At 39.5% G+C, this 12,987-nt stretch overlaps 1 protein-coding gene across 1 annotated transcript; it reads right to left on the bottom strand.

The window, feature by feature from the left end:
• Positions 1–10,258: 10,258 nt before the first annotated feature.
• On the bottom strand, positions 10,259–12,468 carry LOC121381521 (3'-5' ssDNA/RNA exonuclease TatD-like). The gene is made up of 3 exons (XM_041510847.1): positions 11,708–12,468; positions 11,362–11,440; positions 10,259–10,369 (listed from the first exon to the last, which is right to left on the bottom strand). Exons 1-3 carry the CDS (start codon positions 12,466–12,468, stop codon positions 10,259–10,261), a joined length of 951 nt encoding a protein of 316 aa, XP_041366781.1.
• Between the last annotated feature and the right edge of the window lie 519 nt (positions 12,469–12,987).

Below are 12,987 nucleotides of genomic sequence, written 5' to 3'. Positions count from 1 at the left end.
AATTAAATGAAATGATTTGGGTGAATTACGAAATTTTATATAAAATTCGTTTTAAGACGAAAAAAAACCGTGATGGTATAGCCATAAAATCTGTTTATGCTAGTATACAATCCAGAGTTTATTATTGCACTTTACCCCGTTTTTTTAATGTTGAAATAGACCAACAAGTTCGCCTATTGCATAAATAGTCTCGTCCGATAATTTTTGAATTTGTATGCTCCCGAATAACGTTAGTGGTGGTCATCTTGGATGTAAATAATGTTGCAATGTTTTGATAAACTGGGAGCAGTTCAGTATGAATCCTCTGACACCTAAAACACCATCAAGAACATCAACAGTTTCGTCATTATTGATAAAATATTGTGGATGTTTCCAGTTCTCTCTTCACAGCCATCTTGAATATTTTAAAATGCTCAAGGATACCAAATTACTCCTCTCGGATCCCTAATCAACACTTACAACAAATGCAAAAACCACAAGAAACCATTGTGGGTACCGATCTACAAGGTTTATAAGTGCTTTAGTAAAAAACATAAAACACGGATTTCTCAATATTTTTCGACCACCTGAACGATAAGTGTTAAAAAGTGTGATAACTAGGTAAAGCTACCCTATTGAAAAGTCCCCATGTCCTGCATGTCCCCAGAAACATATATAATCCGTTACTAGTCTTGTGTAGCATGTACAACATGCAGGACTTATTTTATTAATCGCTTTTAAAACATTTATCAGCCCTACACTATGCGTATTTAAATTAAGTATTATTAAAATTTACTGAGTATATTAAAAAACGGTCAATATAATCTAAGCAAATTTCTAACCCAGAAATTGATTTTTTAAAAACTAAACACGTTACGCTATTTTGAGCTATTTATAGGATAGAAAGACGAATGGCGTTTGTTATATATACACTAGTCTGGGCGTAGATGGGGGTGAGGAGTCACCTGGAAGAGATATCTATACGGGTAGTAGCTGACATCCTCCAGATATAGGATCTGCCTGTTGATCATGTCGACTTGGGGGCAAAATTGTGTTTTAGCCTCTTTTAGTGGGGTACCCCACTCATTTTAGCCATTTTCTCCATGCTCCGTTACATTATAGCCACGGTTATTGTATCGTCGGATAGCTACATGCAATAGCTTTCTAATGAGTATAAACACTTGACCCAGAATGCATTCTTTAAGTACAAACATACTAGAAAAGATACCCTAACCCTTAAATTTTAAATAGATTTCTTCAAAAAGTCGTGTTTCAAATAATGTGATATTACAATTATAGATTTGTTGTCGATATATTAATATTTCTTAGTTAGGCCAATGTATTCACAGTAAAAGAGAGAAGTTCTAGCAGATACACGTACGTAATTGTTTTTAAGCTACAGTAATAAACAAAATAAACAAGCACGTCTTTAAAAATCTGTGTGCAGATGTCTGAAAATTATATTATTTAATGTAAATATGTTGTGGGACATCATTTGAACATAAATGCTGAGCCTTAATTCGGAAAACGTTATTGCCGACAGCAAAAGATTGACGGAAATATACAAAATATACTATAAATGGCTTATTATTGATTTATATATATAGGATTTGTTAGGGGCCAACATAACCTCTATAACATTACAAACATCTGATGTATGCATGTCGTAACTATCAAATGAAACGATAATCTACCCTTAACACGTGTATATCAATATAAGTAATACAATGTGCCTACCATTTATATACATATACATTTATATACATATACCAGTTAATACATATACATTTATATGTATAGTCTTATTTCGCCTTAATACAAGACTAAGCAATATTTTATTTACACATTTTAAACTAATTTATAAATAGTAATACATATCGTATTTGTCGGCGTACCACAATTTTTTTTGGAATTTACAAACATCTTTTGGAAAGACAAAGAAATTTTTGTTAACTAACGAATGACGTAACGGAATTACCATGACGTCATAAGCGTAAACAAAGACGTGCATGCATAATAAACAAACAAATATATACATGTACATTACGTAAATGTAAAGTTTGGCCTTAACATACCGGCCCTCTAATTGTTGATAGTCAATTACACCATTATCACAATTACACCATTATCACCATTACAAAGCCAAACGCTTCACTGTTGTTGTTTTTCAAGTTTTGTTTGTTTACTACTTACTAGCAATAAACTATCTCAGTCGCTTTCTACCAAGAGACATAATTTTGTTATTGGACGAGTCAGTGTAGGCGATTTGGTTTTCAGTTTAACAACTCTGACAAGCCCCTTTTTGTTCTTCACAACTTCAAACACTCTTCCAAGTGCCCATGAATTTCTAGGGGTTGTATCCATAATTAGTACAATATCACCCACAGCCAAATTCCTCTTAGGGCATATCCATTTTTGCCTCTTTTTCAGCAGAGGTAAGTATTCTCGTATCCACCTTTTCCAGAATATGTCTGCCAAATATTGTACTTGTCGCCATCTCCTTTTTGCATAGTTGTCACTGTTTTCAAATAAGCCTGGTGGAATATGCTATCCTGCCCTAAGCAATAACAAGTGATTTAGCGTCAATACATCTAGATCATAAGGACTGTTGGTTGGGCTTCAACTTCACAAACGTTGCAGAGCCTCGTCATCAAGGTATACGTTTTGTTCTCGGAGTAGCGAATAGAGTATTTTACTGGCCCTATTTATTTTTTGCATATTCCATTTTTTAATTTCTTCACACATTTCGCATTCTGCTCCCACTAAATTGGTCCCGCTGTCAGACTGAACTGATTTAACTGTACCACGTCTAGCCACAAATCTTCTGATTGCATTGATGCACGAGTCTGTATCAAGAGAATGAGCAAACTCTAGATGTACTGTTCGAATAGCCAAACACGTAAACAACACATCATATCTCTTTCCTGTGATTCTTTCTCACTTTACCTCAAATGGTCAAAAGAAATCCATCCCAACTCTGGAAAATGGGGGTTCATCGGCATTTAAACGGTCTACAGGAGGGCTGGCCATTTGTTGCTCTGCAACGGGAGCCTGATATCCTGATATCTTCGACAAGTAACACACTTTGAAATTATATGCTTTATAACAGTTGATGCACTGAGCACCCAATACTGCTGACATAGACTAACTAGCAAGCATGAAGTTTTTTCCCATATGACCAACTGACTGGTGCACATCCCGTAATATGAGTTCTGTAACAACAGAGTCCTTGGGTAGTATAATTGGATGTTTTGCATCGAAAGGTAAGCTAGCTCTAAGAAGTCATCTTCCAACACGGATCAAACCATCACTAATGAAAGAATCCAGCTTCCTTAATGGAGAATATCTTTTCAAAATATGCGAAGCATCCTTTTGTATTTCCAGGATCTTGATCTCTTCCTTGAAATGCTGTCGCTGCACGTAGATAATCAAAGCCCTTCCAGCATTTTGAAGAACATCTAAGCTGAGATAGGCTGTTGTTAGACCTTTCTTTCTTTCCATCAATCTCTTTTGTTTAATTCGTGTGTACTGTTCTTCGAATATCTGGTTACATTTCTGAGGGTTATGTTCATGCTGGTAATTTTGTTCTTCAACTGTCTTAATGCAGTGATGTGTTTTTGTAAGTTATGAACTCCAAATAACAACCAGGCAACAGCTCTTTTGAGTTTGTTCCACTCAGAGTAATGTCAGTAGTTTATCTATTGCATTTGTAGACTGCTGCATTATGTTAGTATAAACTACTTTCACCTCTAAATCATCATCATCATGTAAAATATTCAGACGTGACACATGGGTCAGCCATTCAGATTCTAGTTTCGGATAAGAAGCTTGGTCCATTCAACCACAGACTGTTTTGCAGGAACTTCTTCATAGGAAGACCACGAGAGGCACAATCAGCTGGATTCATTTTTGTGTTGATGCACCTTCATTGTTTAACATCAGAAGCTTCCCGGAGTTCTCATTGGCCACATACCTTAGTAGTCGTACTGTCTGTCCAGAAATATGTTTCATCAATTTTATAAGCCAGTTCTTTCATCAACATTTGGTTGAGCCTCATAGCAGCAGTGGCAGCAGTGAGCTCCATTCGAGGAATTGTCATTTTCTTGAGAGGAGCAACCCGAGATTTCCCATTCACACATGAGACAAAGATGCGTCCTGTTTCATCAGTAACTATTCCATAACCTAGATCAATGGCATCGGCGAAATTGTGAATTGGACAGGATACAACATTGTCAAATGATCGAGGTTTGTAGCATTGTTGTAAATTCAGTTTCTCCAGATCACCTAATTCATTTGTCCATTGTTGCCTAATCTTTAAATCATTTCCTTTCATTTCTTCATCCCAAGGATTCCGACTTCACAGAGGTTAAGCAGTCATCTACATAGAAATGTCTCTTTATCACATTGGCCACTGCTTTAAATTCATCACTGAATTCCTCTGCTGTATGGCGAAGAGCAAAGCTTGAACAGCTAGGAGAAGATGTGACACCAAACAGGCGAACTTGCATATGATACACTGTTGACTCTTTATGGTAATTTCCCTCTGGCTACCAAAAGAATCAAAGATAATCGTTGTCCTCCTTGGGTACATGGACTTGGTAAAACATAGCTTCAGTATCACCCATAATGGCGACCTCTTCCTGTCGGAAACGAAAGAGAACACCTAGTAGACTGTTTGGTAAATCAGGTCCCTGAAGTAAAACGCTATTCAAAGATGTCCCTAATCTTCACAAAATGTTGAATTCTTTTGTAATTTGTCTTTCAGTCTTGCAAGACGCTGCAAAGCCTGTAATTTATTATCTGGCAATTTGACGCCATTCTCTTTAAATGGCAGACCAATGCAGTGGTGACCATTACTATGGGTGATAGAACCATTCACCAAGTCCAAAAACTTCTTATCTTCCTGGGAGTGTTCCTTTTTATCATCAATAAGCCTTTCTGGAAAGTATCGATTGATTGAATCTCTCACCAGTTTATCTAACTGCTTAAGCTGTTCCATCTCTTGCACTGCTACAATCTTGGCACGGTTTACTGTGAACACAGAATCGACAATTTCAACTTGTTTATCTCCTTCTCTTACCATATTCCATACAATCCATCCAAGTCTTGTCTTGACAGCATGATATGTTCTTATTGGTAGGAGCGAGTCTCTTAGAAACAGGAATTTTGTCTTTGGTATATACCCTTGGCGGGTCAATTTCGTTTTCCATTTCTAGATCGCAGACTTGAAGGCCATCAACAGCATATGTTTCCATCGAAAATGGATTTCCCATTGTATCCAGTGTGATAGACATGCGATGACCCATTCCACCAAGCTCTCGAACCAGACTTTCACAACAAAAGCGGACACCACTACCCGGATCAAAGAAAGCGTATGTTTTGACAGCACGTAAACCATTTTTCAGCTACACTTTAACTGGAATAATGGCCATGATACATTCACCCTTTCCAGCCTTCGTATGACCACATACACCCTGGACAGAAATTTTACTGTCACTATTCTCGTTTTCTGTTTTTAACACACCTTTCAACTTGTTGACTTTGCTATCATCATGCAGCATTGTAGGATGATGAGACTTACAGGTCGCACACACTAATGTGTTGTAGCATTTGTTTTTATAATGTCCAGGCTTTAGACAATCAAAGCAAAGCCTTTTGGATTTCACAAATTCATTTCTGTCCAAAATGGACATAACCAGTAAGTCCTTACAGTTATCTGTTGTGTGGGTGGTACGATCACAATATGTACAGTGTTTTTTGGAAAACTGCTCTTTTTGGTTTCTGCAGTGCATTCCTAACACCTCGTTCTTTCTGAGCTGGACCATCTGCAGATGAATTTTCAATCTGAACAATTTCTGACATATCAGTTAGAAAGCTAGCCCTTGTACGATTTGTTCCAGGTTGCTTAGAAGGTTGTCGTTTTCCATCATGTGCTTTGTGCTCCAAGATCAAAGCTTCCTTCCCATAAATTGGATCATTTGCCTTTCGTGCTTCATCTCTTACAAACTCCACTAACTGATGAAACTCTACAGTGTCTCCTTTTCTTGCAGTGTGTTGAACTATGTTCCTCCATTCATCATGTAGATAAAATGGCAACTTACTCACTAGTCGTTTTATATTGTCTGAGTACTTTAACTGTCTGGATACTCTTCACAGCATGTTCATACTCTAACAACAGAATAGAAAAGTCATCAAGGGCCTTGTTTGATAAATGCACTAGCCACGAGCTGTGCATCTCCATATCGCGTTTCCAACTCCTTGAGATCTGCTGGAAGATGGCTAAATCCAGAGACAATACGATTAGCTTCACCAACAGTAAATTGCTCCAAGAAACTCATTCGTTCATCATCATTATCAGAGTTCATTACCACTTTAATGTTAAACTGACAAATGAACTTTCGGTATTCCATTGGATCTCTCCCAAATATTTTAATTTCTGCAGTTGGTTTCTTCAAATGGCGGAAAACAGACAAAATATTATTATCAGCTGGGATGTCAGCCCTATTGCTTTGGAAATAGGCAGCATTATCATCTGAAAGAGATTCACTATTAACAGGACACACATGCAATAAAAAGCTTTGACATGGATCATGACCTACATTTCTTACACTTACAGACCTATTCTAATCATTCATTTCAATATTCTGAAACCCGATCCCATTTCTAGTATCAATATTCTGACCCGCAATATTTCCTATTTGACACCCTGTACCAGAATCTTTTTGCGATATGGATTCTAAGCATAAACCTGCGTTGCAATTTGTAATTTCAGTACTTTGAAATGCAGGACGAACATGCGGTCTTCTTACTAAACTATTCTGAAATATCTGAAAAGTGGGGAGGCACATACCCCCCCCCCCTTGCCCCCCCCCCCTTGCCCCCCCCCCCTTTTCCTACGCCAGTGATATAGCAGTCCCTTTCTGGAAAGTGTCTTGATCCTGCCTCCTGAAACCATCGAGTCAGTTTCTTCTATTACTGGAGCAGCCAATCTTCTACCTTCCAGTTAAGAGGTATCTATTTCGATTTCTCCATATTTGAAGCAGTCAAATCAGATTTCTCCAAACCCAACCAAGCCGAAATACGTCAATGTTGTGAGACGTCATTTGAACATAAATGCTGAGTCTTAATTCGGAAAACGTTATTGCCGAACAGCAACAGATTGACTAAAATATACAAAATATACTATAAATAGCCTATTATTGATTTATACAAATATAGTATTTGTTAGGAGCCAACATAACCTCTATGAAATTACAAACATCTAATGCATGCATGTCGCAACTATCAAATGAAACAATAATCTACCCTTAGCACGTGTATATCAATATAAGTAATACAATGCGCCTACCATTTATATACATATACATTTTTATTATATACATAGCAATGAAATACACAGATCTACGGAAACCATAAAAGTCATATGCGGTGAAAAGTGATATTTTCACTGTATTTTAGCTACTTAAAGTGAAAATATAGAAATCGTATTTAATTTTTTTGTAAAAGTGCATGATTAAATTATCTCCCTTTGTCTCGTTTCTTCGTATTTAAATTTGATGATTACCAATGCATCTGATCGTATTTGAAAAAAACAGAAGGAAAAAAAGTAATTTAAACAACTGTACCTATAAAGAAAGGGATACGAAGTGCAATTACAATAAAATATCTAAAACGAATTGAATAGGAAGGTGAATAATGATGACACAATGTAGTGTCAGAGTGTAAGTGTAAGAATTTAACGGCGTTCGACTCGTTTTGTTTTTGTGGGAGTTTTTGGAGGATCGCTTTGTCAGATATGTTTGAACTGCAATATTGTTAAATAAATCTTAATAAAGATAAATTTTATTCAAATTTCTTTTTAAAAGTCTATGGTCAAGTAAATTTTCTGTATAGGCTTATTTCGCTAAGCAATATTTTATTTAAACATTTTAAACTAATTTATAAATAGTAATACATACCGTATTTGTCGGCGTAGCACAAACATCTTTTGGAAAGACAATGAAATTAACGTTAACTAAAGAATGACGTAACGGAATTACCATGTCATAAACGTAAACAAAGACGTGCATGCATAATAAACAAACAAAATATACATTTATTACCCATATGGGCTCAAATATACGGGGTAATGTTTTTTCGATCTCTGCACAGTGTGCAGATTGCTTCTACAGCCACTGATTGGCTGGCTTTAAAATCACGACGTTTGGTTGGTTGCTTGCCATGGCCGGAACTTCACTTTCATTCATATAATTTTTTCATTCATGAGTCAGATTACACATACGTTATACGATCTACAGAGATTTACAAAAACAAATGGACTCATTTGTTTCGTAAACATGAAATGGTATATTTTCATAAGCAGCAGCTTTAATAATATATAAAAATAATGATTTTCAAATGCAAATACAGTTGTATTATTTTGTACTGTAAACATTTCGCTGTAAAGAGAACGCCGTTATGCTATGACGTCACTTACATTACGTCATGTAATGCGCGTAAGATTATATCACGTAATGATGTTGTAGACTCCAGAGGAATTTTTACATTAAAAATCAGTTAAAATTGACAATGGGTAATAAAAAGAATAACCAACTCGCTACGAGGAATTGTGAATTATCTGTCCCTCGTGAATGAATGTTGTAAAACCCTCGCCAAAGGCTCGGGTTTACAACATTCATTCACTCGGGACAGATAATTCATAATTCCTCGTAGCTCGTTAGTTATTCTCTAAGTACATTACGTAAATGTAAAGTTTGGCCTTAAAATATACAATTGAAGCTACAACAGCCAGCAAACAGGTCTTGATGGGATCTGTTGCCGCCTTACCGGTGCTGATATTGTACAGCCTATCAGTTACTTCAGTACACTTCGGATTGCATGAGTTGCTTAATATCTGGGGCCGTATGCACGAGGGGCGGATAAGTCCACTATCCGGGAATAGTGCCTATCCGCCGGATAAGTGGGGAAATTTGATATGCATGACGGCAGGATAGAGCTCCCCGAATAGCCTAAACGCGAATAACGCTGTTCGCTACATTTTCTGCGTATAAAGGCAGTCTGAAAGGAAAATGGCCGCGCTGGTGTGTTGCGATTCAGAAACAGGCAAATATGTCGACAAAACTGGTTATTTCTTGATTGAACAAAGCAATTTGACACATTTTATAATGTGGAAAAACATGAAGAATTTAAATTTGAACAACAAGATATTCTGAAGATCACAGATGAAATAGCGGGGAACATCGAAGTGTCCAGTCGGTTGGGCGTGTTAACGTCGCTGTCAAAAATCTACAAAAGTACAAGTTTGCAACACTTTCAATATGTCTACGGTAACTGATCGGTGAGGTAGTTTTTATATAACAATTATTACATATTTATTTCAGTCCATTTGTATTTGCCACATCGCCATGCATTGTCTTCAATGTTTTAATGTAACCTATCGAAAACCGTCCCCCATCAAAAGCCCTCCCATTGGCATTGTACTTGCTATTTCTTTTCAACTTTAAACAACGTAAGCACGAACTTTGATTACGTCATACATGTATGTTGTTCACGAAAACACGTCGACAATTTATCCAAAAATGGGAAGGTTATACATGGGTTTCTCATGACGTCGCGTGATTACCCATAATCCAACTGTCGGCCATGTTGTAGGGCATGCTATACGAACGTTGCTTGTTGTTGTTTACATCGTTGATTTCCCGCGCATGCGCACTGCCTGGTTGGCAGAAGTAACCACGCAGCATGGCAGAGTGTAGCGATTCCGATGTTATTATGCCTCATGTTTCTAATGTCAGTCTTTCACAATATGTATTGAATCTCGATAGTATAGCTAGATCAAGGTATGAAACAAAACTGAAAGTTCACCAGGGTACAATATCTTTGCCTGATCCATATAATATTCCTCAGGACCAGTGGATAGAAGCCATGAACAAATGGCCACTAGTGGAATATGCAGACCTGTACAACTACCTTGTAAACACCCCCGGCATCTACACAAAGGAAGCGATGAGGGCCTACAAATCACTAGACGGTTACAATTTTTTCATTTCGGGCCATGTACATACATGTTTGTTTTATGAGATCGCTGAAGATAGTCCAGTGTGCTTCATAAAAGCAAGTGTTACCCCATCGCAGAGTGTCACCAAGACACCACACGAGCCCTGGGTGTGTCTGGACAAGAAACAGGGATATGTTGTGACTTTATCCGAGTATTAAGATTGTAATTAAGGGGTACTTACGGTTTATCGGATTATCTGGATTTAGTATGCTTCTGTCCGGTTTACGGTTCAGTCGCCAGAGTGTCGCCTCTCCTTTCCAGAATCGTCTGCTCTCGTTTTTTGCCATGTGACGCTCCTCGTCCAATGGGCGGGTCCCTTTTTCCCGCCAATCCCTACATGGTAAGGCACCAGTAGATTATTTGTCTCCAGGGGTGTCAGGCGGCGGACCAGTTCCAACTTTGACATCCGGTCGTCGACTGGTCGCGAGTCACCACACTCTCCCCCGTTTTATAGAAGAGAAGATCACCTCCCGAATTTCCAGGGAACATCAAACACTTCACCAGCGGGTTACTGGCTCGGACTCATCCGGGCCAGGATTCAACGACCATCCATGAATAAACAGGTTCTTTGTAAACATCCTGAGTTTCCTGTTGTTATAGGTTAAGACTACCCCCCAAAAGAAACAGTCATATCCTGTTAGTAAAAAAGATACTGACTTATCTGGCGGTGGCATCCAGAAAAGCCATTAAAGTTATATCCACGAATATTATCCATTGAGCATAGTTAAAGTCAAATCCATGAATATTCAATGAAACACCAAGAACTACTCCTTGAATAACACTTAAAGTTGAACACTTAAAAGTTAAACACTTAAACACTTAAAAGTTAAACACTTAAAAGTTAACAGTTAAATAAATTCCAACTCAGCCTTTTGCAAATGTCAGTCAAGGCAACTATATTACATTATATTACACAAACCTAACAAAAAACTGGTCCATCACATTTTGCCCTATATGATGTTGGCCTCCTAATTACATCCTTACCAAAAAAGAGTCATAATTAAATAATTATCCCTCAACTTAGCAATAGTTAATTGAAAATTAACTATTATTCCCCCACAAAATATTTTGGGACCCTCTCCCTAAGGAAAACAAGATAAAACAGGATTTTTCATGGCAGATACCTTCCCTCCCCCTCACAAAAGATGGAAAAGGTCCGCATCATCCCGGAAAAATATAATTTTATGTCCTGTTTTATCTTCTGAGTATTACATACTTACCTGAGAAGAGACCCCTTAAAAATCAGGTCTGTTCCCAATTACCCAAAATCCAACCCCCCTTCCTGGGACATCTTCTATGATTACTTACCCACAGGCCTCCCATACCCAATTAACTGTTCCCCAAGTTGATGCTGAACACCAACCATTCACCTGAAATACATTCAACTGGATAATATTGTTAGACCTGAAATAAAACATTATAATTAGACATATCATACAGTTATTCGAATTTAGCCCTAATTCTCTTGTCTAGCAGACCATAATTAAAATATACCACCAGTGAAAATCCCCCACCATTGTGAAATAATTATGTTCAATATTTTAAATTCAGTACATATCTCTATGATATGGAAGGTTGTTCCCAGCTAATGCCGGGTACCAACCCGTTCCGTACAGACAACCCATATAACCTACTGGTTTAATAATCACCCTCCCGTTTTATTTTCTTTACCGGTTAACCAGCCCGTACAACCGCCGGGCGTTGGAAACAGTGCTTTGCAGCACTGCTTCCAGGGAGGTTTTTCGAACCCTGGCCACCTCGGCTGCCACCTCTCCGAGGTAACTCGGGCCGCTAGGACCTTGGCCCCTCAGTCCGATATGAGGAGCATTTGTCTCCAATAGAAGACGATCGACAGGGATAAGCGCCACTGCCTGGCGTTGTTCCCCGTCCATTGCAAACACCTTCCCGGAGACCCCAAAATAGGCCTCCGGGAACAACCTACAGGCATCCTTAACTGCTTGGCACCCCCCGTCGAAAGAGGTTAAGTGAATTTTTTGGGTTGGGGGGCACCTCTCCTGGAGGAGAAGGATACCAGCCGCGAGAGGGCCACGACTCCAATTTTCCCCCACAAAACTCGCCACTACAGGCGTGAACGGCCTGCTGGCCTCCAGGATTGCTTTCATCAGCAACTCCTGGGCCCTCCACGTTCCCACGTCGGCTGAATAATCTAACCCAACAAAGACGGCCACCCCATTCTTAGTGGCCATCTTCTCCACCCATCCCCTAACCGCGTCTTGGACCGTGGTTGCGAATCGGGGATGAATCCCTACTACCACTTTCCAGGCCGGGTAGCATTCCACCGTAGGTGGAAAGTGACCCGGCTCGATGTACACTGACACACCCCCTATCACATCAATAGCGGGGCAGGGAATACGGTGTGGATAGTTGTACCGCACCACTTTCTCCAAACTGGGATCTGTGCCCAGTTTCATTACCCGGGCACAAGACTTTGGATGAAAATGGGCATCCACCCCTTGAAGCCGACCCCTCCCCTCGACTAATGGCCCAGAAGAAGCCGCCCAGCTCTCACCGGGCTCTGCCCCAACTAAGACCACCCTAGTGTCCCCTTCTACCGACAGAGACTTCCCGCTCCCTGTTATTACCAACCTTCCCGGGGCAGGTTTGGGGTACGTGGATTTGCTGCCCCCAAGATTCCCGGGATGTGTACTGACAGGGCATGCGACCGTAATTTACGGGTGCATGTCCCACAGCCTGGGACTGGACATTTGGAGTCCCGAGACTTTTTACCCCCCCCCCCCCCCCCGTCCTTTACCCGTCTCTGACCCTTTCCTCTTTCCCCCAAGGCTAACCGCTCCGGGCGTAAGCCCAGCATCCTTGGGCGAAACCGACTCGGTCGATTCCGGTGAGGTGGATCGGGGGGAACATAGACCTGACGGAGATCTGGGCAAGCCCAACCCCGGCGGAGGCCGGGGTAAGGCCACTCCCAGTGG

The sequence above is a fragment of the Gigantopelta aegis genome, chromosome 9 (assembly GCF_016097555.1).
Source record: "Gigantopelta aegis isolate Gae_Host chromosome 9, Gae_host_genome, whole genome shotgun sequence".
NCBI lineage: Eukaryota > Metazoa > Mollusca > Gastropoda > Neomphalida > Peltospiridae > Gigantopelta > Gigantopelta aegis.
This window is presented reverse-complemented; position numbering and strand designations above follow the sequence as displayed.